The sequence below is a fragment of the Melanotaenia boesemani genome, chromosome 20 (assembly GCF_017639745.1).
Source record: "Melanotaenia boesemani isolate fMelBoe1 chromosome 20, fMelBoe1.pri, whole genome shotgun sequence".
Taxonomy (NCBI): domain Eukaryota; kingdom Metazoa; phylum Chordata; class Actinopteri; order Atheriniformes; family Melanotaeniidae; genus Melanotaenia; species Melanotaenia boesemani.
In genome coordinates, this window is record NC_055701.1 from 18,834,808 (window position 1) to 18,860,222 (window position 25,415).

The 25,415-nt window shown below is 37.8% G+C and overlaps 2 protein-coding genes and 1 long non-coding RNA gene across 3 annotated transcripts; 1 reads left to right on the forward strand and 2 right to left on the reverse strand.

Moving 5' to 3' along the window:
• Positions 1-1,313: 1,313 nt before the first annotated feature.
• On the reverse strand, positions 1,314-8,377 carry LOC121631529 (receptor expression-enhancing protein 6-like). Its single transcript, XM_041972523.1, has 6 exons — positions 8,281-8,377; positions 8,053-8,185; positions 4,125-4,218; positions 2,779-2,917; positions 2,141-2,309; positions 1,314-1,996 (listed from the first exon to the last, which is right to left on the reverse strand). Exons 2-6 carry the CDS (start codon positions 8,165-8,167, stop codon positions 1,959-1,961), a joined length of 555 nt encoding a protein of 184 aa, XP_041828457.1. The 5' UTR covers positions 8,168-8,185; positions 8,281-8,377; the 3' UTR covers positions 1,314-1,958.
• Positions 8,378-10,408: 2,031 nt separating this feature from the next.
• On the reverse strand, positions 10,409-12,077 carry LOC121631546. The gene is made up of 3 exons (XR_006008763.1): positions 11,772-12,077; positions 10,957-11,027; positions 10,409-10,742 (listed from the first exon to the last, which is right to left on the reverse strand). It is a non-coding gene; the product is annotated as an uncharacterized LOC121631546 (long non-coding RNA).
• Positions 12,078-15,720: 3,643 nt separating this feature from the next.
• Positions 15,721-23,818, forward strand: slc1a8b (solute carrier family 1 member 8b). The gene is made up of 11 exons (XM_041972621.1): positions 15,721-15,885; positions 17,043-17,122; positions 17,310-17,525; positions 20,028-20,070; positions 20,163-20,376; positions 20,641-20,740; positions 21,756-21,989; positions 22,086-22,280; positions 22,375-22,509; positions 22,595-22,757; positions 23,009-23,818. Exons 1-11 carry the CDS (start codon positions 15,721-15,723, stop codon positions 23,153-23,155), a joined length of 1,692 nt encoding a protein of 563 aa, XP_041828555.1. The 3' UTR covers positions 23,156-23,818.
• Positions 23,819-25,415: the final 1,597 nt, after the last annotated feature.

Here is a 25,415-nt window from a genome sequence, read left to right on the forward strand (position 1 = left end):
AAATTTGCTTGAACAGAAATAAAAGCTCAAGTCATTATTTAAAACAAGATTTATAAGGAATGGGATGTACTGGGAATTTATAACCACATTTTGAGAAAAAAAAATTGAAAGAAATGTGAAAATTATCATGAACATTTTCAAGAACTGTGCTTAAATTACTATTAAGTTTATTATTTTTTAAGTAAAGCCAAGTTTTTATCTTAGTTCCACAGAGGTGCAGATACTACATCGAATGCAGCATATTTTTAATCAGATAATAGCCCAAGAAAATTATTAGAGGTTACCATCATTTCCCAAACTCAATCCTGAGGAGAATCAGCATGTATGGGCCTGAAGTTCTTGTAATACCTCTGACAAAATAAAGCTTTTACCCAATACTGAAAATTTCAACTTTGTAGCTGTTGAGAAATTTTTATTAAGGCAGTTTGAAGAATTTCTCAAATGGTAATCTATAGCATGCAGAAAATGCAACAATAAGTAGGTGCTGAGATGTTTAACAGGATAAGCGAGGCCTTTATGACTACAGTCATTAGGATTTATTATCAGAGCACATTTTCCAAAAGCTGCTTGTGAAAATAAAGAGGTAGAATAAAAAATGACATATTTCGCTCCTGTTCTTGACAGCACTTCCTCCATCCTAAGCCATTACTGAGCCAACACTTGATACAAGGCCTTGAATCAAACTGCACAGAAATAATTGGTTTCTGGGTCCCATTTCAAATAAATCAATAAGCTCTTGGTTGTCAGTGGCTGGGAGCATACACAACAAATGTACAGCAGACATATCTAGACACGAGCCATTCCAGATGGGTGCCCTCCTCTCCCTCTGGTGCAGTGTGACCAGTGTGCCGGCTTCATCCACCATTTTCCACGCATTACATCCAGCACTGAAACACAAAGGGCCTCCTATTCAAACCCTCTCAAGCGTGAACACAGAGCCAAACAAAAATTAATGTGTGGGTGGTTAAACTGACTGAATGATGGTAAATGTACTTGAGGTTGACAGATCAAAAGATCAAGTGGATATGTAACAGTGGAAAGAGGGACCACTGTATTGGTATTTTGCACTCTAACTCTAAAATAATAAATTGTTCACAACTACAGCAGAAAAAGTGAAGCAATAAATTTAATTAAAAAAATCTATTTAAAAATATTATTTGAAAACTATAAACCAAATTTCAACCAGAAACATTCACAACTAATATTTTAATTTCAAGAAATGTAAAAAGAAAGAACACTGTCAAGAGCAGACATACAAAAAGCAGGAACAAGTGTGTAAATTTAAATAAAGACAGACAGACAGACTCCTTTCCCAGTTTCTCAGGGTTCCAGTTTTATTGTGGCATCTTTGTGAGATAATAAATTAAGACAAAAGAGAGAAGTTATCAAGCTACTGTTGAAGACCAAAAACCTTCCCAGACTTAAAAACTTAGAATTCTGTCAGGCACATGTGAGAATAAGGATTGTAAAAACACAAAAACACTGCAGACATGGAAAAGCCCCAGTTCTGATTGTAAATGAAGATATTTACGAGGAACCTGATTTTATAACCACGACAGGCCCCAATCTTTAAGACTCCTGAGATGACATAGACGTACCGCTATATTTTTATTTAAAAACTAAAGCACATATCTGTAGTGTAATCAGCCCATTTTCTTTCCTAAATGGGAAAGAAAACAACAGATTTTTTTTCCAGTTATAAACATATTTTCTCTCTTTGTTATGCCACAATACAAAGAAGGAATACAATCACACAAAAAGGTCACAGTTTCGATCACCTGTGCAGTACCAATACCAGAAAAACTGATGCTGATTCACAATCTTATTTATTTTCTGGATAAAGAAGCTTCAGTTCATGACTTTGGGGTCAGTGAACATCACCCATCATGGAAGGGGATGACAAACAAAAGGTAAAACAACACACTCAGTCACAGACACACCAAGCCTCTCCATACTCCTCACTGGGCCTTGTCATGGCTGAGGGCCTGGTTAACCACTGAAGGAACAAACAAAGAAAAAAAAAAAACTGTCACTAAAGGTTCAGAATGTCACAAAAGACTAAAGTCCAATTTTTGGTCAGGTTTCTGTACAACATACTGCAGAAAAATGTAGATGTACTCGTATATGGTTGGGAACTCACCCTCCTTTGTGACAGTCTCGGTTATGTTCCTAGCCTTGTCTGTCAGATTATTGACGGCAGTGTCCATGGCAGACTGATGTTTCAAGAAAAATGGCCGAATCATCTGTTTGTACAAAATGGTAGAACCATTCCACGACACAGGAGCCATGCACCAAATCAGGAAGAGGCACTGAGGAGAGAGCAGAGGGCAGATCTTAGATAAAATATTGTAAATCTTTTTGTCTAAAGTGACTGTCGGGTTCTTAATCTTATACGATAAATAAAACAGGAGAGATTTGGATTATTTGTCACAACATGCAAAAAATGACTGAATTAGAATTTATCTTGGGAAAAATGGATGTTCATTTTTAGCTTATTTTATCCCATTTTGCCCATTTACAAATTAATTTATTTAAAAAAGTATATTATTCACTTTGCCTTTGCACAATATGTCCACAAGAGTGCAGTGTTGGAAAGCATTTGTGTTGTGAGGCCAAGAGATCTACAGTGTCATACTGTATGAATAAACACAGCCTGTGGTTTGACAACTTGAGCAAACTCAGCTGTCAGCTACACAGAGAGGACAAGGATAGTAAAAACTAAGTAAACACCAAATACAGACCAGAAAACAGAAATAAATTAATGAATTGCCAGCCTACCTTGCTAGCATAGTAAAAGGGAAACCAGAAGAGGAAGATGTCAGAAAAGCTCTCAACAACGCTGAAGAGTCCATAAACCACCCAGTAGGTCAGCCATTGTGTGTCATCATCCTTATTGTTGCTCTCAATGGCCTTGATGCTGAATGGACAAAGGGACAGGGTTAAATCATGAGACCGATGAGGTCGTTTAGTTCAAACTCTAATCCTGATATCAGTGGTGCAGGTAAATGCATCTGATAATCAGTTGCACTGCAGAGCTCAACGTCTGTGATAGTAAAGGTGGTTCTCTGCATGTATGCTGTACCACCATGGAAGCAAAAGACAGCTAAATGTTTTCAGTTTTCAAATAAAGGTAAGAAATAGTGTCAAGTCATTGGTTAGCCGGAAAAATGGGATTTTGTGAGCTTATCTGAAATTCCACTGCACCTTTACAGATACTTAAGTATAAGCTTGTGTAAACAGAGGAGGGGATATTAGTCACTGTAATAATGCTTTATCAGTCTGAGTAATGGTTACAAAAGTCACGGTTGTTCTTTGCAAATGCAATCTAAAGTTGAATAACTCAACCTGACTTCATATTACAATGAGTGCTCTCACTCATTGTTGAGTTATCAGAGTTATCAAGCCGTTTTATGTTAAATTTCTATCCATATGAAAACACTAATGATAATCATTTTATAATCACAGTACTGGCTATTTCCGTCTGGGTTTCAATGGTTTTATTTAACTCTTTCTACTGCTATGGCTACATGGAACTGTCTATCAAAAAGTTAACATCTAATATTCACTAATTGGGAAGTAACTGCAGGACTCTTAAAACAGGAAATGGAAAGTGCCTTAAAATAAATGGAAGAGATATTTAAATGGTTAACCACTGTCAAGTGAATGACAACAATTTGTCAACTAAATGTCATGAGAGTTTTTAGATAGAGGAGTGCAAGTCACAAACTAAAAAAGACATCAGGAATCCATAAAATAAAAGCTCTCTGGTGTAACATTAAAGGAAAATTGACCTTCTCAACAGAACATAATTAGCCACACTGTAGCGGGTAGCTAGAACAGGTCCAATCAATGGCCTTTAGTCATTAAGAATGGCTGCATTCCATTTAGATGTTTAAGTTAAAAGCTCTGCTGATCTGATATCACACTTGAAAATATGCATAACGATTCATTAAAGTTTGGACACCCCAACTCCAACACAATATTGGATTAAAGTTCATTTTTCCACTCATCAAAAGCAAGTAATGACTGGTTACGTAGCAGTATTTAGCAATAAAATGATCCATTGAAAAAAAAAAAAAAAGCTCTTTGCTTTGACTCTAAAATAAGCCTGACATTATACGTACGAGAAATATGCTGGATAAACAAAGCCGATCAGATTGCAGAAAAGTGAAGCTCCATATCCAAAGAAAAGGTACAGCACAACAAAGCTCACGATACCTGTAGAGGAAGACAGATAAGAGGGAGCAGTGAGGTGAGACTAAAAGGGTGGGACAAGGTAGGGCAGCTATCCAGTTACTGCACAAACAATAATGCCAGCCACCTTTATTTGTTTAATTAAAAGGATATAAGCTCAGTACCAGGACGAAAAAGAAGACTACACAAAAGTCATACTTTACATTCAAATTCAGTCACAGTTGTCTTTTAATACATCTCAGAGCAGAGTTAGAAACCTCGTAATGTGAAAAACAAGTATAGCACTGGTTTATGATCATTAAAAACATTCTTGCATGTGTGTGATCATGGGTTAAATCAATCTTTTTGTCAGCAAAACCATAAAATAAAAAAATATTACCTTATTCATGTATGATTTTAGACCCCACCAGGATTTTATTCTGTTATTAGTTTTAAAACAAGCCCTCTTTTACAGCTTTTATGGCAAACGCATAAGTATATTCAGATGTGCCTGTACTATTCTGTCTCCCCTGAATATCTCAGTATAATGTATCCCAATACACCTAACATTTAACTCTGTAATGAGCACTTCTGTATTTACACGTGTAAGCTCATAAAGCATACTCCTCTCACAATTCAAGTTAATCAAAAAACTTTAGAAAGAGGTGACCTTTCAGAAGCCCAATTTACTGCTTTATGTATAAACTGGACTGGTTTCCTGTAACCTCTAAAAGGTTTTAACACAAAATTGCTTTTTTTTTTTTTCCTTCAAAATGCTAAACTTCCTCTGCCAGTTATCAAAGCCTTTCTTTGTGGGAACTGCATTAGTGCAAACTGGTCTAATCTTCCAGAAAATGCACATGTGGATAACACCACAAATGCATGAAAGACTTGGCTGCTGATATAAAATTTTAATACCTCAAAAGCAATAAACATAATGAAGGAACACAACATTTTGAGCACTAAAAGCCTCTGATACCACTTTAGCCATTAGCTGCTGCTTTGTGGTTATACGCAAATATCAATGCAATTCTCTTGTTAATAAAGATAAAACTGGAAGAGCTGGTTAGATTGAGGATACCATCTCTTGAACACTGTGCTTAGAGTAAACAAATTTTCCAGTCTGCAGAGCAGCAACATACATGAGGAACTCAAACACATGCTGAGTTGTTAAAGAAAAATGCAAAGCTGAGGATTTTTTTTCTAACTGTAAGAAACAACTATACGCCATTCTGTCCCTTTGTTTACTGTGAGAAACTAAGCTGCTCTAAAACTCTTAAAACTGAATGTGTCCATGTGATTTAATTTCTTTCATGTGGAAAAACTTTTAAAAAAAGAAGAATAACTGTTAGAGTTGTGTAACCTTGTAATGCCTGACTCAAATGTACTCATTACAGAGTTGTAGGGGGTGGAGATGGAAATCAGGTTCTCTGGAACATCAAATTACACACACACACAAAATGCTCTGAATGAAGTGGGCGAAGGGCTGAAGTCATCCTTAAAAACATGAAGACAACAACCACTGTCAGTTTGAACAGACCTGTCTGCTTCACTCAGCACATTTGTCTTTGCACTTCTAAGTGTCACAAGAGTCAGCATTAACTCATAACGGTTTTCAGCCTTAAAACCTGCACTTCTGACCAACCCAGATCAAGGCAAAGTACAAGTTAACATTATAGCAAGCCAGCAGGGAAGAATTTGTTAAATGCAAGTCATTATCACGGCCCATGCTCGTAACAAGCCAGAAATATGGGCAAAGTATCAAATGAAAGGCTACAGGTATAGTTACAAGTCCACAAGACACTAACAAGAACTTCTGGAGTCAGGACAACACACGATATGATTTATATCCTTTTTTTGGCTCCAATTTATGCTAAACACAGGTTAGAGATTAGTAAATCTCTACTGAATCTACTACAATGCCACTTTCTGACAATGTAGTGGTTTTATTTATCACAAGGGGCGCAACAGTTTCCTGTGAATATCAAAACTGATACTGAGTGGATTGATACGGCTATATGCATCACAGGAAAGTTTAACTGAGAAACAGCATCAGGGTGAGGTTAAAAAAAAAAGTGTAGTTAAGACTAATGGTTGTTTTTAATAACTAACCACTGCTGTATAAACTGTCAGGGAAAACTGACAAAAGGTCTTCAAAGAATCTGTGGAGGAAATGAGAATTTGCAACCGGCGCAATCATTCTGCTTATAAAAGTGCTCAAAGAATTACTCTTATCAAAATTTCTGACACAATTAACTAACTTTACTGGTTGCTTTAGCTGCAGATTAGGATGTGCTTTTCTACAAGCTAGAGTACCTGCCACGTTTAGCCAGTCCTTTAATAATCAAATTTTAAGAAACCTCACTCACCAAGCTTCTGTGTTTATCTCAACAAAGTGGACATTTGGATGCATTGAATGTCTTAAGCTTTCAAATAAAAATATCAGTTTTATGTACAATAATCATGAATTTGTGTAATACTTTAGACCATGGTACAATGCTTGAATAATAAAGACAAAACTCCCCTATAACTAACATGGTGGTTTGACTGAAATAATAAATCATAACCCTCTAGCGATACTACAATGCTTCACATTCATTAGCCTGTCTCAACATTTAACGTTATAAAACGCCGTAGAGTTCGAAATCCTTTTGATGAGCAATCTTTTTATTTGAACGAAAGTTATTTTCTGTTATACTTTTACATGTTTTTTATTTTCTACAAGTGTGGCATAAGGAGCACCTGGTGTTCCCTATGCCACACACACTCCCTATGCCAGAACACACTGTATTCTGCAGATACTGGATGTCTCCCTACCGCAACACCTGATCCAAATAAAATGGATCTCCAACAGCTTGTCGTCGAGTTCTGCAAAAGTCTGTTAATGATTCAATCATTTGAGTTGCTGCAGGGACACATCCAGTACCTGCAGGGTACCGGCCCTCAAGAGCTGGTGATCCCTGCATTACAGTGTGTCCATTGAGCTTTCAAAAACAAGCTGCATGTACATGGTGTCCATGTAAGGAAATTGAAGTGCATATGCAAACTCTAGCTACAAATAATTTGCCTAATCTTTCCCCAAATAGACACCTCTGTCATTTATAGTCATTTTAAATATGGTAATGACCAATGTCTGATACAGTGCTGCTAAAGAGAGACAAAGCAGTGCACCTTTCAGATCTTTTATGATCTTAAAATTACCTATTTGAATGCCTACCAGTGCTCTGCTGTAAACATCCATGTGATCAGATCAAATTTGAATAAAGATGGGTTTGAATGTAGGTAACAAGCTTCCTGTAGCTGAGTGGCATTGTAGACATGAACTTGCCTGAGGTGATTGACAGTTATTGACTTATACTGTGCAAACTGACTCAACTGAGCTGTGTCAAAACTCAGCCCCTGAAAAACTAATGGGTGGAGTAGCTTCTAGCTGAATGATAAGTTGTCTTAGGATCTCGTTCCATCTCTACCAAGCGATGGATATTTCAGGACGGATAAAAATATCCCTGTGACCAGCTGCTAGTGGATCCGGGACAGCAGTTCATTTAACAGCAACATTTCTAAATAGCCGCGTTGAGGATTATTTATCCCCTCTAATCTTGTAATGTAGCATATAAAGGTCTGAGATGGTTGAACTTTGGCACTCCAGCCTAGGAAGGCCAATAAATTGAGTCAGCTAGCAGAGACACGGGATATGAAACCAAACTTAAAAGTCATGCAACGCTGTTACCGCAATAGTGTGCCTGTTAGCAAATGGTCAGCCGAACAATCCCAGTGGCCTTGCCTGAGAAGTGCGGCTTTAACAGCAGACTTATACATATCACCAGTCTGTTAAATATACATTTGTGAAACCATTTTTTTCACCAGTTGTTTTCATACCTAAGGCAAGATACTCTCTCTTCCATCCAGTCTTTTGTTCCAGACGTTCCAACTGATCTGTCACAAAGTTCTTTTCATGGAGCAGAGCCACGAAACGCTCTTTCAGTTGACTCATTTTAAGGCCTTTTTGAGCCTGTAAACACAATAAAACAGCACAGAAAACACAAACAATGTTAAAGTAAGCGACAATCGGTGGAGTCAAAGTGAAACAGGGTTTATGTCACAAACCTTGACGAAGTAATTTGCCCGAAGGCTGCCGCTGTATGTATCGCAGTCTGCTGACTCCTCAGCCAAAGTTGTGGTGACAGAGAGGGCGGAGTTTGAAAGTCGCCTTTTGACCAATCAGAGATCTCCGTTGGGTAACGTGAAAAATCAAACGGGTTTTTCTGCAAAGGCCCCACGAAAGCAATACAAGACATGTTGGACTGACTTCAACGAAAGATTGTTAATGTTTCTGAAGAATGATATCATGTTGCAAAATACTGATGTTATCTTAGTTCTTCTTCTGATGAATCATGACTCTTGTTTGGGCAACATAACATTTGTCAACAGTTCTGATTTTTTACACAAATCGTTAGACATTGCTGCAACTGAAGGAGGTGTGCTGTGTAGGATGTTGCTTATGTTAGTTAGCTCATTTATATTTGCGTTTAAAATCCATTATAATTTCTACAGGTGTATACTGCTGTTGCATATTATGAAGTTTTACAGAAAGTTTCTACTGTCTCTTCAGTTTATAATGCATTTGGGACCATTGATGGTTAAAAGCTGATTAGCTAATGCATTTAAAAATTAAAAGTATGTAAGAAAAACGAAACAAAAACACTAGCAGACGGACCTGCAAGAAAACATATATGGTTGAACCAATAAGAAAAGAAAATTGGGTTGTATTAACAGAGGGGGGAATCTTATGTCATGACCTTTCCTATTAGAAAGTCTGATTGCTTCTCCCAGATGAATCACTGTGTTTAAACCAAGGACAATAGTTTATAGTTTAAAAAACCAACACCACATCGTAATGCCTGGGTGTCCAAATTCAGACCATGAGGGCCGCTGTCCTACAGGTTTTTAATGTTTCCAGCTGTAGCACACCTGAATCAGATTAATGGGTCGACAGCCTTGGGCAGAATTTAACAACAAGCTGTTAAGGAGAGCCATTTGATTTGAATCAAGTGTACTGGTGCAGGGCAATATCTAAAACTCAAAGGACTGCAGCCCTTGAGGACTGGAGCAGCCGGGTTTTAAAGAAACAGTCTGTATTGAGTATTTTGATTCTATTTGAACGTCTTTAGAAACGACCTTGCTCCTCTGTCCTTTGCTTGTGAGGCAGACTGCGGGCCAGGTGAGAGCAACTTTCCTAATTGAGCAATTAGTTAGGGAGGCTTAAAGAAGCTGACCTACCAGGCCAGTGGGTCCTCTCAATTTACTGCCCGGGTGACCAAGCAACAAGCCGTGCAGGCGGAGTTTTTACTCTATTTAAAAGGGGCGATCAGCCAGTGCATCATCGCCCTGTCCCCTCTATTTAAATGTCCATTTATGCTCCTTGACATACGTAAATGGCAGCGTCCATTTCAAGGGGCAAACACCTCCTCCACTGCTCTTGTTCCTACTCCCAGGTAATTGCCAGCTGACAGAAAAGGAGCAGACCCATCCAAATTATATTTTTATAATAACTGCCATACACTGAAAATCCAGAACATCTGTGTAATAATGTGGGGGTCCTTCTTAAGCCACCAACAGCAAGCACTCTGACCAGTCATTGTGTGGTAAACAAGGTTCTCCAATGTTCTGCAACAAGTTCTCCAATAAAAATGTCTAAATAAATAGTTTGCTCATTTCCTTAAAAATGCAGTGTTTGTGGGGACCACTGCTGTCATGATGGGTGAGGACACTGCTGAAAAGGAGTGATGTGTTCATGGTCTGCAAAAGTATTTAGATGCCGTTCCCAGCAAGCATACACCCTAAAAAATCCTGGGTTAAGAACAACCCAACTTGGGTAGTTCTTAACCCAACACCTGGATCACTATTGGACCAACCCAGCAGTAGTTAATTTGACCCAGCAAAATGGGTTGAGCATTTTAACCAACTAGTTGGGTTACACATTTAATTCAAATGCTGGGTCAATTTAATTACACCCCTGGGTACATTCTACCAAATTAAATGGTTAAATGTCCTACTCAGATGCTGGGTTAAATTAATTACAACCCTGGGTACATTGTTTCAGATTAAATGGTTAAATATAATGCAAATCATACTTTATTTCCCACCCAAATGGTAAGTCCTATAAACTGCAATTGGATAATTCCACTTTTGATTATTGTGATGTGTTCTACTGTAAAAGAATAGCTGTCTTGTCAACAGTTACATTAAAAGACAAACAATTTTAAAGAGTGGTAGAACATTTATTATAATATAATATCAGAAAAGATTCTTCAAATATCCATTTGAAACAAAAATAAATGACTCTGAGCATGAAGCAAATATATACATACATATATACATATCACAATTGAAACTTAAAACCAGATCTGTGATTTAACAAGGTCGATGTCAACTCTCAGCAGAACAAAACAAACAAACACATCCACTGTCTATTTACAAGCAAGTATTGCTGCACGTAAAAACTTAACAGGTTTAGACTCATCTCCTTCCATTCCGTACACTCCATCTTGGAGAAACTCCCAAACTGTCTGAAAGACAGAGTAAAACACAAGACATTTTGTTTAAAAACAGAACAGCTAAATTGATGGAACTAATTACATGATGCTATTATTTTCAGAAGCAATTTATCAAGTAACAACACAAAAAACACTATATGAGCACTATAATACAAGGCAGTTAATTACATGACTTTTAAAATAATCTTTTTATCTAGCTATGAACATAAAAAAGTCATGTTCTTACCTTTAAAAATATCAATAAGGTCTGTCAGCTGCCATCGAGTTAGTTTGTCCACCACAAAACTGTCCATTGACCTGCAACAATAACAGAAAAAAAGGATGAAAAGGCACAATTTGGCTAAGAAATAGCTTATAATTGTGTGCGTAACTCTGTATACCGCTGTTATTACTTTTTGTAAACGTTTTATTTGACTTATATTACCACCAAACATTATTTTATACATAGATGAGCGGAAATAACGTCAAAAACGTTCCGGATAAATAGAGAGGCTGTCTCTCCCACCCCCACCTCAAACCGCTAATGGGCCATAGGATCCAGACAGTGATCCGGATCACCCCCAAAATCTAATCATGCTACTCGTACTTTCCTGGACATTCTGAGAAAATTTCAGCAAAATTTGTCCGTAACTTTTTGAGTTATGTTGCTAACTAACTAACTAACTAACTAACTAACTAACTAACTAACTAACTAACTAACTAACTAACTAACACACAACCCCTTAGGATTACATAACCGTAATAACTGTTAAGAAAAGCAACTGCTGATAGCAAGCCTGTCGCGCGCACCCAACACACCGGCAACTGGCAGTTAGGCTAACTCAGTGGCAGTTAGGCTAACTCTGTGGCAGTTAGGCTAACTCTGTGGCAGTTAGGCTAACTCTGTGGCAGTTGGCCTAACTCTGTGAAAATTATCCAAAAGCCAGAAGTCATTGTGGATGTTTTGTTAATTCATGCGGCATTCCATGCATGGCAACAGCATTTGTGTGTGATTTAATTGTACTTCAATAGAGAACCCTAAAAGGAAAATGTACAACAAACCTTGCCACTTTGATTGCTGGGTCAACGACGATCGGTTAGATTGCCGTCCAGTGCTCCGTTTGAAGTAATCGATGTCATGACGTATGACGTGGAGACGTTCAAAACATAAACAACCCAGGTGATGGGTTAACTAATGTTTGTTGGGTTGATGTAAAGATAGTATATAACTGAACTGTCTTTAACCAAGGTTTAACCCAATGCATGGGTTCACAACAATAACCCAGTTAATAACCCAATACCCATATAATAACCCAAAATGGGTTATACATTTCACAACCCATCACTTACATTAATTAAATAACCCAGCATTTTTTAGGGTGTAGGGCTGCCACTCAAGAAAAAAAGAGACCTTATCACATCATAACGTAATAGTTTTAATATAAAAAAATGAAATGCATAATGTTAAGATGAAAACATGAATGTGTTTTATGTTTCACATTTTTACAATAAACTAGGCCTATGAATAAACTAACATGATAAGGTTCTTTTTTATTCCTTGGGTTGTAGCTCTTTGCTTCTGTAGTAAAGAAACATTTTTACTCAATTTACTTGTAATATTATGGCTTATCAGTGTATTAAGAATACACATGGAGATGTAAACCTATCTGTCAGCAGGGGGCAGTGAGCATCCATGTACAAGGGCATAGACATTTGAGGAAGTGACATATGATAAGATCAGAAAAGGGAACATTTCTAAATGACTCCATTTAGCCCCCAGGGAGATGAAGCCTTGTTTGACTTAATTTCATTCTCAGTTTCACACAGTTACACATGTTTTGCATGATTTTAATGCATCACTGCTTCTCACAGTTATGTTTTTTTTTCCCTCTTTTTTTCAATTTCTACAATTGTTAAAACAATACTGGTTTTGCTAGCTTTAATGTTGAAGACTGCAGGTGTAGATAGTTAATGAAGAGACTGATTAAAATAACTGGTCCAATGTCCAACTTGTCCAATAATTTTATTTTTTCCCTTCAATGTGAATTATATTAGTTTGAAGCAGAACATGAAAGTTAGTTGCACATGGAATAAAAACATGTATACAGAAACCTTCCTCAGGCAGACTGCAGACACAGCAGGAACTGACTGCAGCTGCTGTAACTGTAAGAACTAACCTGAAATATTTTTGCCAGATCGGAAATTTAATGCTGATGTCTTTCTTTGCAGACTCAATGAGTTAAATAATTTATAAAAGACAATTAAAATGTACATAAGCTGACCAGTTTTGTAGCAATTTTATCCAGCTTCCAAAAGCGTGAAAACTGAGTAAATGTAAAGCTGTTGTTAATCTTCGGTGTCAACAGAGAGCAGTCTCCATCTTTTGTTAGAAGCAAGACACTTGATGAACTTCATGTTTTTACACTGAACTTTCAAAAACATTAAAGTTATTATGTTCACCAGGAGATTACAAGCTGTTGTAATTGGAGAATAGGTGCAATTAATTTTTTAAAAGACGTCCCTATTGTAAATCTATAATATGGCATTTTTAATAACATATAATATAATTGAAACATGATGATGACCTGAAATGTGCTGAAAGTTTGATCAAGTGTACATTAAAACTTGTTCAAAAAAGAAAACCGATACAACATTAATGACCTAGAAGTTGCCCTTTGACATAGCCACAGTGTCTTCATTATGCAAGCAGAGGAGTCATTTCCATAGAGAGGAGGCTTTGCATCATCAGCTGATCCTCCAGAGAACTGAGAAGGTTTATAGTCCTGTGAGTTCAACACTGCAGGACTCAGATCTGTCAGTCAACACAGCAGAAAACACAACCACCATGACTCTCATCACCATCCTCATCTGGACGCTGGCCTGCTGCTGTTTTACAGGTTCATTCACTCAGCAACATTTCAAACATGATGTGCTGCCTTTTCTCTCATTTCTTTCTGCTGATAAATGAATGATGTGTTTTGTCTGCAGGATGCAGCGGTCAGGTGACTGTGACTCAGCCTCCAGTAGTGACTTTTACTCCAGGATCCACTGTTACTCTGAAATGTACAACAAGTCAAGCTGTTGCAAGCTGTACTGGTGGTCAGTGTATGTACTGGTATCAACAGAAATCTGGACAGACTCCAAAGCTCCTAATAAGAGCTGTGAGCATAAGGTATACAGGAACACCGTCTCGGTTTAGTGGCAGTGGAAGCAGCTCTGACTTCTCTTTGACCATCAGTGGAGTTCTGGCTGAAGATGCTGCAGTTTATTACTGTAAGAGTATCCATGTAATAAACGGTGCTGATGTGTTCACACAGTGATTTGTAGTGGTACAAAAATCTCCTGCAGTCAGACTGCAGACACACTGAGCTGTTACAGCTGAAGAGGAAGAGACTCAGACTCAGACCACTGAACACAGAGCTCACAGTAACATCACCAAATATTGAATAACATATTTACATGAGCAGGATTTTATTTTCTATTTAATCAGTTATCACAACAGTCATAAAGTTTTAAATTCTTAATTCTGACGTTTTTAATTTTAATCTAATATCAAATTTACAAGAAGCAATTTGTTTTTTTTTAATGAATTTCAACATATAAACAACAACAACAACAAAAAAAAACAAGATAACATTTTTTAACACTGTTTTTGCTACAGTATGCTCACTTGCTTGTTGCAGACTAAGGGTCAATAAAACCCAAACTTATAAATAATTTATGAATCTATCATGGAATTGAAACTCCTATAATTTGGGTCTTATTCATTGCAGGTGATCCTTTAAAGTTGCCTTTGTTGCTATTAATTCATTGTATTGCGTGCAGTGACCCAGACAAGGATTAAGGCAGCCATTGTTAAACAGGAAAGACTTGTGTTTGAACCTCCTGTTGGATCATCATGGACTCAGTGACGTCAGTAGACATTGGATGACTACAGAATTAACAAGACATGCAAACAACAGAAATAGACGACTGGGACAGCTGACAACAATGGCATGCAATGATTTCTCTAAACAGTTTTCCACTTTACTGATATCCCATGTCTTTTTTTTTATAATTTCTTTCTATTAGAATAAATACTAAGGTTATATGCAGAAATAGATTAATAAATCTAATTTCCCTTTGTAGAGATTGAATTTTAACCAGTGTGGCAGTGATTGTCTCTTTTGCCAAAAGTCAAGCACAAACACATTGTCCTCCAAGTCGTCTAAGTTCACATCATCATCTGCAGCTTCATTTAAAGCCACTTCTCCAGTTCTGCAAGGTAGTATTTTTAAGTAAAAATAACAAGTCTTAACATCAAGGTTTGTCACTGCAAATCCTGACCCATAAACACATAAAATGGTCATTTTAGGGGACAGAAATAAGCCACATCATGAACCTCTGTCTCAGCTTAGACCAGCTTGCCCCCTGATAATCAGGACAATATGGATCAGAGCAAACTGAAAATACATCATTTCCAGCAATATCTGTAATACTGATAATCTAAATACCAGTTGGCTATTTATCTAGATAAGATAATTTTAGAATATGTTTTTACTTCATTTAATTTAATAAAATCAACAAATATTGACAGGCATAGAAATTATGTTTCCATGAATGCACATGAGCAGTGAAGTGAAGTTTTGTGCACCTTTTTTATGAATGAAATAGGATTGTAATAACTTTAATCGAGTTATGAATGGGGGCCTTAATCAGAGTTGAAGCCTCGCCCCCAAGGCTTAATAAACCTTGGTGGCTGTGCAGAAGCCTCTGTAAGTGGGAAGTCAAGATAATCCATTTAGGTGATGCTTTACTAGGAATTTGTCAGTCAACACTTCCTCTCCTAGACCGGATGAGCTCTTCAGTGTTTAACAGGACCCACATCTGATCAGGCTTACTGTCTGTCCTCCACTTCAGATTCTTGTTGGATACATACAGATCTGCAGCATCCACCGAAAGAATTTGGACATCTGAGCTCAGTCTGCGGGGCGGGGGGGCTGGTTAGGATATAGACTCAGCCTGAATTAGGATGGAGATGATGAAAAAGTTTTGTACCTGTCTGACATCTGTAAAACTCAGGGAGTACATAAAAGACTACTGCAGGAGGAATGGACTGCTGACCCTCTCTGTCTTCGCTGTGGTCACCGGCTGTGTGCTTGGATTTACACTGCGTACATTCAACCTCTCCACACAGGTAAGTTTGGAAGGGAATGTTCATCCAAAGGGAAAAGAACTGACTTGAAATTTTTAACAAATTTTCATTATAAAAATGCAGATAAGATATGGTAGAAATTGTGCAGAAGCACAATACATTTAGGCAAGAAGCAACATTTACTGTCCTCTTACTGTCTCATGCACCTGAGAATAAATTACTATCAGTTATGCAAGAAGGAGAAGACAGAAAAAGAGGGTCAGTCCAGAAGTCAGAACAAGTACACTTGATAAATAAAAATGCTTTATGAAAAGAGAAAAAAGTCCATGGAGTTGAATTTAAAAGTGAATGAACATTTAAAAAAAAACTCCAGAGATTTGCTTTGTGTTCATCTAAAACAACATGAAAACAGTGTGATTTGTCAGCATTGTTCAGCTTGTTTCCACCAATGCATTTGCACAGTGACTGTTTCAGATGTATTTCTCTCATCCATGTTTTTCTCCTATACACAACAACAATGTTAGAAGTGTATAAAAGTCTATTTAAATCCTACTTTCTCCTCGCAGTAGGTTGCTTTGAGGTGAGGTTCTCTAAGTAGCTTAATGCTTTTTAACAGACACTGGATTAATTGTCAAGCATCGTGTGTGATTCACAGTACAGTATCCTTATCTGCAGGACAAGGAAATAATCTAAGACATATTCATAGCTGTTATGGCTTGTTGAATTTAGGAATAATCAAATAGAGTAATTTGAGAGATTTCACACTACTAACCATTAGACATGAACCTTCTTTTTGTGATCTCACAATGATGTTTTCACTAAAGAAAATCAGCCATACTGAGTTAATTACCAGTAATAAATGTAATAAATGTTATTTTAAGATTAAGTTTGGACTTAGGTAATGTTATAAGCTGTTAGTACGAGTTGATGTTATGCAATATAAAATTATACATGAGCTAAAATTAAGAGTTAAAAAATTAAACTATGTTTGTCCTCACTGAATTGCTTAGAAATTCCCTTAAAAAAACACATCTTATCAGATCCAAATGAGCTCTTTCTCAGGAACTGAAAACTAGTCTCTGAATGGTGTGCATTGTATAATCTGTTTCTTCAGTGTGATGGGCTCCTGGGAGGCAGAAACTGTAATAAACCAAAGAGCCAAAAAAGAAAAATGTAACAGTCATTTCTGTTTGTCATAGGCCAAGATCTACTTCTCATTCCCTGGAGAGCTACTGATGAGGATGCTGAAGATGTTGATTCTGCCTCTCATCACTTCCAGGTAAGAATGGGTTTAGTTTGTTGGACCAGCTTCTACAACAAAAACTTAAATGTTGTCACAGAGCAATAAAAAGTTTGTAATAAGGTTATATTTCTCAACAATCCGCACCCATTAAAAAAAATCCATATAAAAGCTCAAGCTAATATTTCAAAGGGGTGATCTCATATCTTCTATATTCCCCATTCAGTCTTATGTCTGGCCTGGCCTCCATGGATACAAAGGCAAGCGGCCGGCTGGGAGTCCTAACTGTCACTTACTATCTGTGGACGACCTTCATCGCCGTCATCGTCGGCATTGTGCTGGTGCTCATCATTCACCCGGGGACAGGATCCGAGAAAGATGGACACCATGGAATTACTGGGCCCGTTATGACCTCTGCTGATGCTCTGCTGGACCTCATCAGGTGAACATTCGTACAGACACAGAGAGTTGTTTTCATTCAAGCAGGAAAACCCAGCAGAATTCATGAAATCATGTTCAGACACATGGGTGGTGGGGTCACTTACTTTAAAATCAAGATTATTTATTTTACAGTTCATTGAATTTCTGCATAAAATTTCATCAGTATACATGCAAAAGTACACACATATATCAACATCGTATCGGCCTTAGAGGGAAGTCCATCTGTAAAATCTGTAATTTTGTTGGTTGTATTCTATGTAGCATTTAACAAAAATAACATAAGACCATTTATCATTTTTACAAAGAAAACAAATCAAGCTTTCTTCCTCACTTCGTAAGGCTTTGTGTAGGGATTCCCATCACAGATGACACTTAAGTATTAAGCATTGTTGCTATTTCTGGAAGAGAGCTGAACAAAGAGGTTTTCCAATCGCACTCTTTTTATAGCACTGGAAAAGCCCCTTTGTTGAATTCCAGAGACTCCAGATTGTCCACTCCATCATATTAGTGTTGTTGTCCTGGGAGAGGATTTGTCATGTAACTTACCTTTGAAACCGGAGCATACCAACTAAATGAGCACAGTTCAGACCTTCTCAGGTACAAGACGCTAAGTAATCGCAAAACCTCTGGGATTTAGATTGACCCTGAGAGATGGCATAACCACTTTTACACTGAATAATTGGAGGTCAAAAATCATGAAATATTTAGTAATCAAAGCTTACAGAAAATGAGCTTTCATTCTAGAATTTTAACATTGCCCATCAGCAAAAATAATTAAAATAATGAGACAATATTAGATAAACATATAAGGCAAAAAAAGATAAATCTAAATCTGACTTTATGTTTATATAATCTGCTGACAATGGAGCCATTTCAGCTTTGTTTTAAGAAGGTGTGGGAAAGATTTAAAAGATTGTTGCAGCGTCACTCCCACGAAGTTCCTTGGTTAAGAATAGGAAGACAATTATTTGTGTTCTGCTAATCCTCTGCTTTCCTAGAAGGTCCTTGCACTGCTCTTCACTTTGTATGACTGAACTCAGTCTTCTGTCTGCTCAGGCTTACTGCTGGGCCATTCAAGTCAGAGGTCCACTAATACCGTCTTCTTAAACCTAATTACATTGGCGAGATGAGCGAGGTGCACCTTCCAGTCCTGTTACATGTTTAACAACGTCACAGCCTGCGTTACTGACGTCTGCTGTAAAAATAAATACAGCATAGGATGCTGTGTTCTTCCACCTCCTGACAAAGTCAAACTGAGAAAACCTCTCTGCTCTCCTGCGTTGAGTGAACGTTTAACTACTTCCTTTCTTAGGCCAAAAAGTACTGAAATAATATAAGCTTCCTAAAGTGCAGACAGATTTAGTATCAGGGTATTCCCTTAGAATAATGAGAAGAATAGAAGAATAAATCCTCTACGTAGGAGGGATTCACCAGTGGAGTAGTAGAAAATCTTTTTCCACTGCGTTTAAATGTAATTAGCATGCATAGGGTCTCCCTAACTGCAACAACAAAACATACCCATCAAGGAAATATATCAACCTATTTTTGTGTTAAACAATAAAACACTGCTAAGATCAAGCAGAATTCAGATCTCACACTTCCTTACTGCTCTTTAACTCACATGCCTGCTGTGTTTTACCTCAACCGTGACAACAGGTAGAAATACTGCTAAAATCAGTTTTGTTGACCCTGATAGGAAGTAATTACACATCTGATCTGCAACAGTCCAATGAGGCAAAACTGCTGCTCCCGATGCACAGTCATGAATTGATTAACGGCTATGTCATGATTATCGGCTGTGTTTGACATTTCATTTCATGTCTGATTCTAATTCCGAATCAACATGAAAAATAAGTGCAGCATAAAAAGTAAGGGAAGTTGTGTTTGGTCATATATTACTCCAAGTTAATCCCACAAGTGTTCAGCTGAGTTGAGGTCTGGACTCACAACAGGTTGTTCTGTCTGCTCCATTACCAAATTCTGTAGTTACTCTGTGATGATCCTGGCACTGTGGGAGAGAGCATTATTATTATGGAGCATTGATTTCCCAGATTCTGGAGATATGGGATGACCACTGATTTACAGGGAAAATTACATGGGATTGTGGCACTTTTTTAGTTTAGTTTTTTTTTTTTTTTTTTTGTGCATTATCCACATGTTTAGCTGTGTCACTCATTCCGTACAAGTTATATCTTGTTGTAAATGTGACTAATTATGTGTTCTAATGATTTATAATATAACACAAACTGGCATTATTAAAGGGGATGAAATAATCAAACACAAATTTCCTTACTTTCTGTGCTAAGTTTAGCATAGCTATCAACTTTACCACATTATAAAATAGTAGCATTTTATATGCTTTTGATTTTACTGACTTATTATTAAATGCTTTTATTTTGGACAGTTTTATTAGTATCATTGACATTTTGTTTTCAATCTACCTCTACAATAAACTGAGCTGTATATTACCATGCCTGATTTTGTCTTCTGTTTTCTTCTATAGGAACATGATCCCATCAAATCTCATTGAGGCTACTTTTCAGCAGGTGAGTCAAACCGAGACAACTCCAGTAAAGTTAACAAGTTCAGTTTTTAATGTCTATGTGTGAACAGATCTCTGTGGTTTGTTTTATTCCAGTATCGGACAGATTTGGTACCCATTGTGCAGAATGCTAATGAGAAAGCATCTCAAGCCAACTATGTGTATGTCATGCCTGACTATCATAATCCAAAACTGGGCCACCCAGTGTTCCTGGAGATCACTCCTGCGCCCGACATCAAGTATAAAATTGTCCCCAGTTCAAGCAAGGGCATGAACGTACTGGGAATTGTCATCTTCTCAGCCACCATGGGTAAGGCAATCTACTGAGAAGTATAAGCGTGTGATTTTCTGAAACACCCCATAAAGGATTTGAAAGCTGTTATCATTACTGCTTCATTGTGTAGAATAAAAAGAGCTTAAAACTAGATTACAAATAACAAAAACTGGTAACCATTAAATCAGAATATTGTGGGTTTGCATATTATATTTATCAGCTATTAACTAATTTCTTTCAAGTGGTAAAGATCACAGTATCACATCTGTTACAAACATCTTTGTTCTTTTTTATTTTAAGGTCTGCTGCTGGGGAAGATGGGAGAGCGTGGATTACCACTGGTCAACGTGTGCCAGTGCATCAATGAGTGTGTAATGAAGATCATTAACGCTGCCATGTGGTACGTTTGCACACTACATGCACACCCACACCCAAAAATACACTAACCTATTGTATCGTATGAATATATCAAACTAAAGATACACAGTCAACATTACAGGGCCTGATTATATCTAAAAATAAATCTCGCGACTCAGGGAAGAGCCCCTGGTGACGTCTGAAGTGTCCTCATAGCTGCTCAGCGGAGCTGCTGAGTCAATTACATTTATGGAGCAAGGACAAACCTTTACAAACAAGATTACTGCCAAAAATCATCAAATGCAGCCAGAGAACAGGAGGCCACATTGGAGAACATTGTGTCCACTTGCACATTACACCCATGTCTGATAGTGAACATCTAATTCCAAAGCCAGGAGCATTAACCTCCTATAACGGCAACTACTCCTCTGGAGCCTGGAAACTAGGATCTGATCCCATTCAGCCAGAAGAGCATTAGTGATGTCAGCCATGAGTAGGTTCTGCTTGGTTTTGTCTTAGTTAATCAGTTAATCTCACAAGTGTTGGACAGCAAATTTAATTCTTCAGCACAAAATGCAGTGTATCATCTTTTTATGGACATGGATTTATGCAACACAACTAAAAGAAAAATGAAAATCTGAAGTTAATATGGAAGCGTCTTAAAACCAGCAGCGATTCATGGAAATAAGTTTTATTGTGTTGAGGTGTATGAGGACATTTCCCCATACTTCTAATGCAGTGCACATTTTCCTTTTGAGAGATCACTAACACATGCACACATCCACCTCTTGCTCATTTAGATTACTTGAATCCACAGGGTCTTGGAGAAAAAAAAGCATCCATTTAGATCGAATGTAGTTCTTATACTTTGCAGGGTATGTTTATATAACATTATAGGCTTTCTACTAAACGTTCTGCATGACATACACCGTAGATTGTTGGTTTTAGACATCTGTTAATGTTAGTCTTAAAGCTTCTATACAAAATATGATAAAAAATGCATGATGACAATAAAAAAAGGAGAAGAGATCTGACATTACTTCCTCTTCTCTTTGCAGGTATTTTCCTTTCGGCATTGTGTTCCTGGTTGCAGGGAAGATACTTGATATGCATGACCCAGCCCACCTGGGAGAGAAGCTTGGCATGTACTTCATCACTGTCCTGTGTGGTCTTTTTGTGCACGGCCTCATCCTGCTGCCTCTCTTCTACTTCATACTTACCCGCAAAAACCCCTTTGTGTATATCAGAGGGCTGCTGCAGGCTCTTGTTATTGCACTGGCCACTTCTTCCAGGTAAGTGAAGACACATAGGCTTTTAATTTCATTTTGTGTATCTCAGGCTGGGAACCACATCACCAATCCATGTTTTTTGGCCAATTTTTCCTGCAGCTCAGCTACACTGCCAATCACCATGAAGTGTCTCCTGGAGAACTGTGGGGTGGACCGGCAGATCGCTCGCTTTGTACTGCCAGTGGGCGCTACCATTAACATGGATGGGACAGCCTTGTATGAGGCAGTGGCGGCTATCTTTATTGCTCAGGTCAATGAGTATGACTTGGATTTTGGCCAACTAGTCACTGTAAGGTGAGAATAAACACTGAGGCTGTTATCATCCAGTCACGAGTTTATTGTGTCAAAGCCCAAAGATTAACGTTCTACATCTTGGTTATATCATCAGTATAACAGCAACAGCAGCCAGCATCGGAGCAGCTGGGATTCCTCAGGCAGGTCTGGTTACCATGGTGATTGTCCTGACCTCTGTGGGGTTACCACCTGCTGACATCTCCCTGATTGTGGCCATCGATTGGGTTCTGTAAGTCTAGCTTTAAGATGATATTAATGATAGGAAACTAATGTGGGTTGTTGTAGTAGTGAGTGAATATTTTTCTCTTTCGCAGTGATCGGTTCCGCACAATGATCAATGTTCTTGGAGATGCCTTAGCCGCCGGCATTATGGCTCATGTATGTAAGAAAGACTTCGACAGAGCTGCAGCTGCCCGTGCTGCTGCTAATACCAATACTCTCACTCCTGTTGCCATGCCAGTCAGTCCAACGGGACGGGTAAGCAAGATTTTTCTTACTTGGTGTCGTCCATGAATGAGAATTTACATGGTGTACTGATTTAGTCATTGAGGCATGCCAGATTTAAACATGAACTCTGAAGAATTAAAATAGTTTGAATACAATAATCTGAATGGAACAGCAATAGCATCTATTATCTAATGTTGAGATGTGTTTTTATGCAAGTTCAACACAACCTAATCTTTCCTCCAAATAAATACAAACTGTACTGCTCTTCTTGTCCTCCACAGAGAGATACAGTGATCTCCTTTGGTAATCAGAGTGTGGCAATGTCTGACGCTCCTCTGCTTGCACACCGCTGTGATTACATGTATGAGGTGGATGGAGACAGCGTGCTGGAGAGACCTGTGCCCTCCTACAACCTCTGCCAAGTCTGAGACACTTTACTGGATGGACAGAAAGGGATGCACAGCCAAAGGCACAGCTTGAGGCTCCAAGAGTTCAAGTTAAGTTTGGTTTCTGGACTTAAAGAAAAGGGGGGAAAAAAGGAGACCAAACATTGAGCAGATTGAGGTGTTGGGGCTGAGTGGCTTAAATGTATTTTGCTTGTGCCATGCCGACAACAGAAACCTACTTCACTTGATACACTCTATGCCTCTGTTCAGGTTGGACTGGAGGGGGAGATGTGAGGAAATGAGCTTTATGGGTAACCTGAATCTTAAAATGTTTATTATTTGACATGATAATGAATTGTAATGACTTTTATTTGAAGAAATAAGTGTTGATGAGCCTGTGGAGACAGCTAGACATTCACAGTAGGCCTGTCTGGATGTGGTCTGATTGCAGGTTTGACCTCAAGGTTTTAAATTGCCTTAACACGACCTCAGTTTTGACAGTGATGCTGAGAAATGTGAAGACTTGAAAGTCAACAGAAACTGATTGTTTGTTCAAGATATGCTTTACCTATTTATACATTAAATCCTTATTGAAGTAATACTGAGGAAAACATTGTCATAACCCTCCTGACACACAGAATGATTATTTTCTGTTTTTATACTTGTGCTTTGACATTTGTGTTTGTTTTCTAATAAAAAAATTACACATGACCTGTATGAAGAATTTCATTTTTGTAATCAGTCCAAGCAAAATATTCATAAAGCATTCCTGGGAGCCTTGAACTTGTAGATTAGTACATTAACTTTCCTAGTGATACATTTCCTTTGGGGGCAAATCAGTACCTTGGAGGAATTAAAGATCATCTAATATTAGGTAGTTTGTTGAAGCCCTCATTGGACACATCTGTACCTCTAAACTTACTGGTGAACAGAAAAGCACTACTATTCATGGGTCAAGGATAAACCCTTGCCAAGTCATTTACTGGAAGAAACACTTTGAATACACTCAACCCTAATATGAATTGCATGCAATATTTAGTGCTGCTAAAATATTTAAAGCAATACTACATAACTTTCTGACCTTAAAACCCTGTGCTTTGGACTCATTCTGAGGGCACACTAACATTATGCACTTTCCTGGGGCCATCATTGCCCTGTAGCATCCTAGGACTCAGAAACCACACCATAATTTTGTGTTTCAGTCCTAAGTGTCAAATGACAGCTGCTTTTTCCTTTATGGCACACATTAGCAACTTTTTGCTTTGAGCGTGTGCCACGGCTGATTCAGCAAATAAATGCATGAGGGCATTGTAAAGAACGAAGGAAGCGCAAGAAAGTGACAGAGCTAAAAGTACATTAGCTGTACTCTTAGTGCACTGGGTTGAGAAACAATGTAATAGAAGAATCTATGGGCAAGTCATGAAAGAGGATTGAAGATTTATCAGGTCAGGAACATCACCTGTGGTTATTGGTGAAAGAGAGATGGATTAGCTCAAAGTTTAAATTCAGATGAACTCACTGGGATGTGAAGCTTCTTCACAAAGTTGTAGAGCAAAGATCAAACCGCTAACTAAAGCTACGTGACTATTAATGGTTGGTAAAAATTTAACATCACCATGGGCTGAGAAGCTGTACCATTCAAAAAAGAAGCCACTGTTCCAAGGTCAAAATCCTAATGCACAACTAAGATTTACAACCAAGAAAAAACTTTCTGGAGGAAAGTTCAGGAAGCAAATTTCAGTTGTTTGAATACAACGGCCAAAGGTATGTTAAGTGGAGTGAATGTGAGGTATTCAACCAACAGTCAGTCACGGTAGTGGGAGCATCATGGTCAGGGGCCGTTTTGTTAACCTAGAAAATTTTACAGTCAACTTATCAAGACCTGAGCACGTTAAGTTTTTAAAACCGCCACCAAATTCTGAAAATCATCCATATTTGAAGATACTGAGGTGAAAAACTACACTTCTCAACTTCACAAATTTCATGAAGATAATCTAATGAAGGTGACAATTTATTTACCATGTAACATTTAGTCTGACAGCCAGGTCTGATGTATTTACAATACATTTCTGGCATGGTAATTCCAGGAAATTAGCACAATTTAGTGTGTACTAAAAAGCAAGCAGAGGGTTGAAAAATGGGGAACCCTCTTTCAATTCTCCATACCTTCTTTCAGGTCATCCTCTTGAATATGGATCTAAAATTTAAGAATGAGCCTTATTTTCTAATTAAAGTGAAGGTTTTTGTTCGTATTGTAAACATACATGATGTTGAATTGAAGACTGAAAAGGTTTAGGACGGT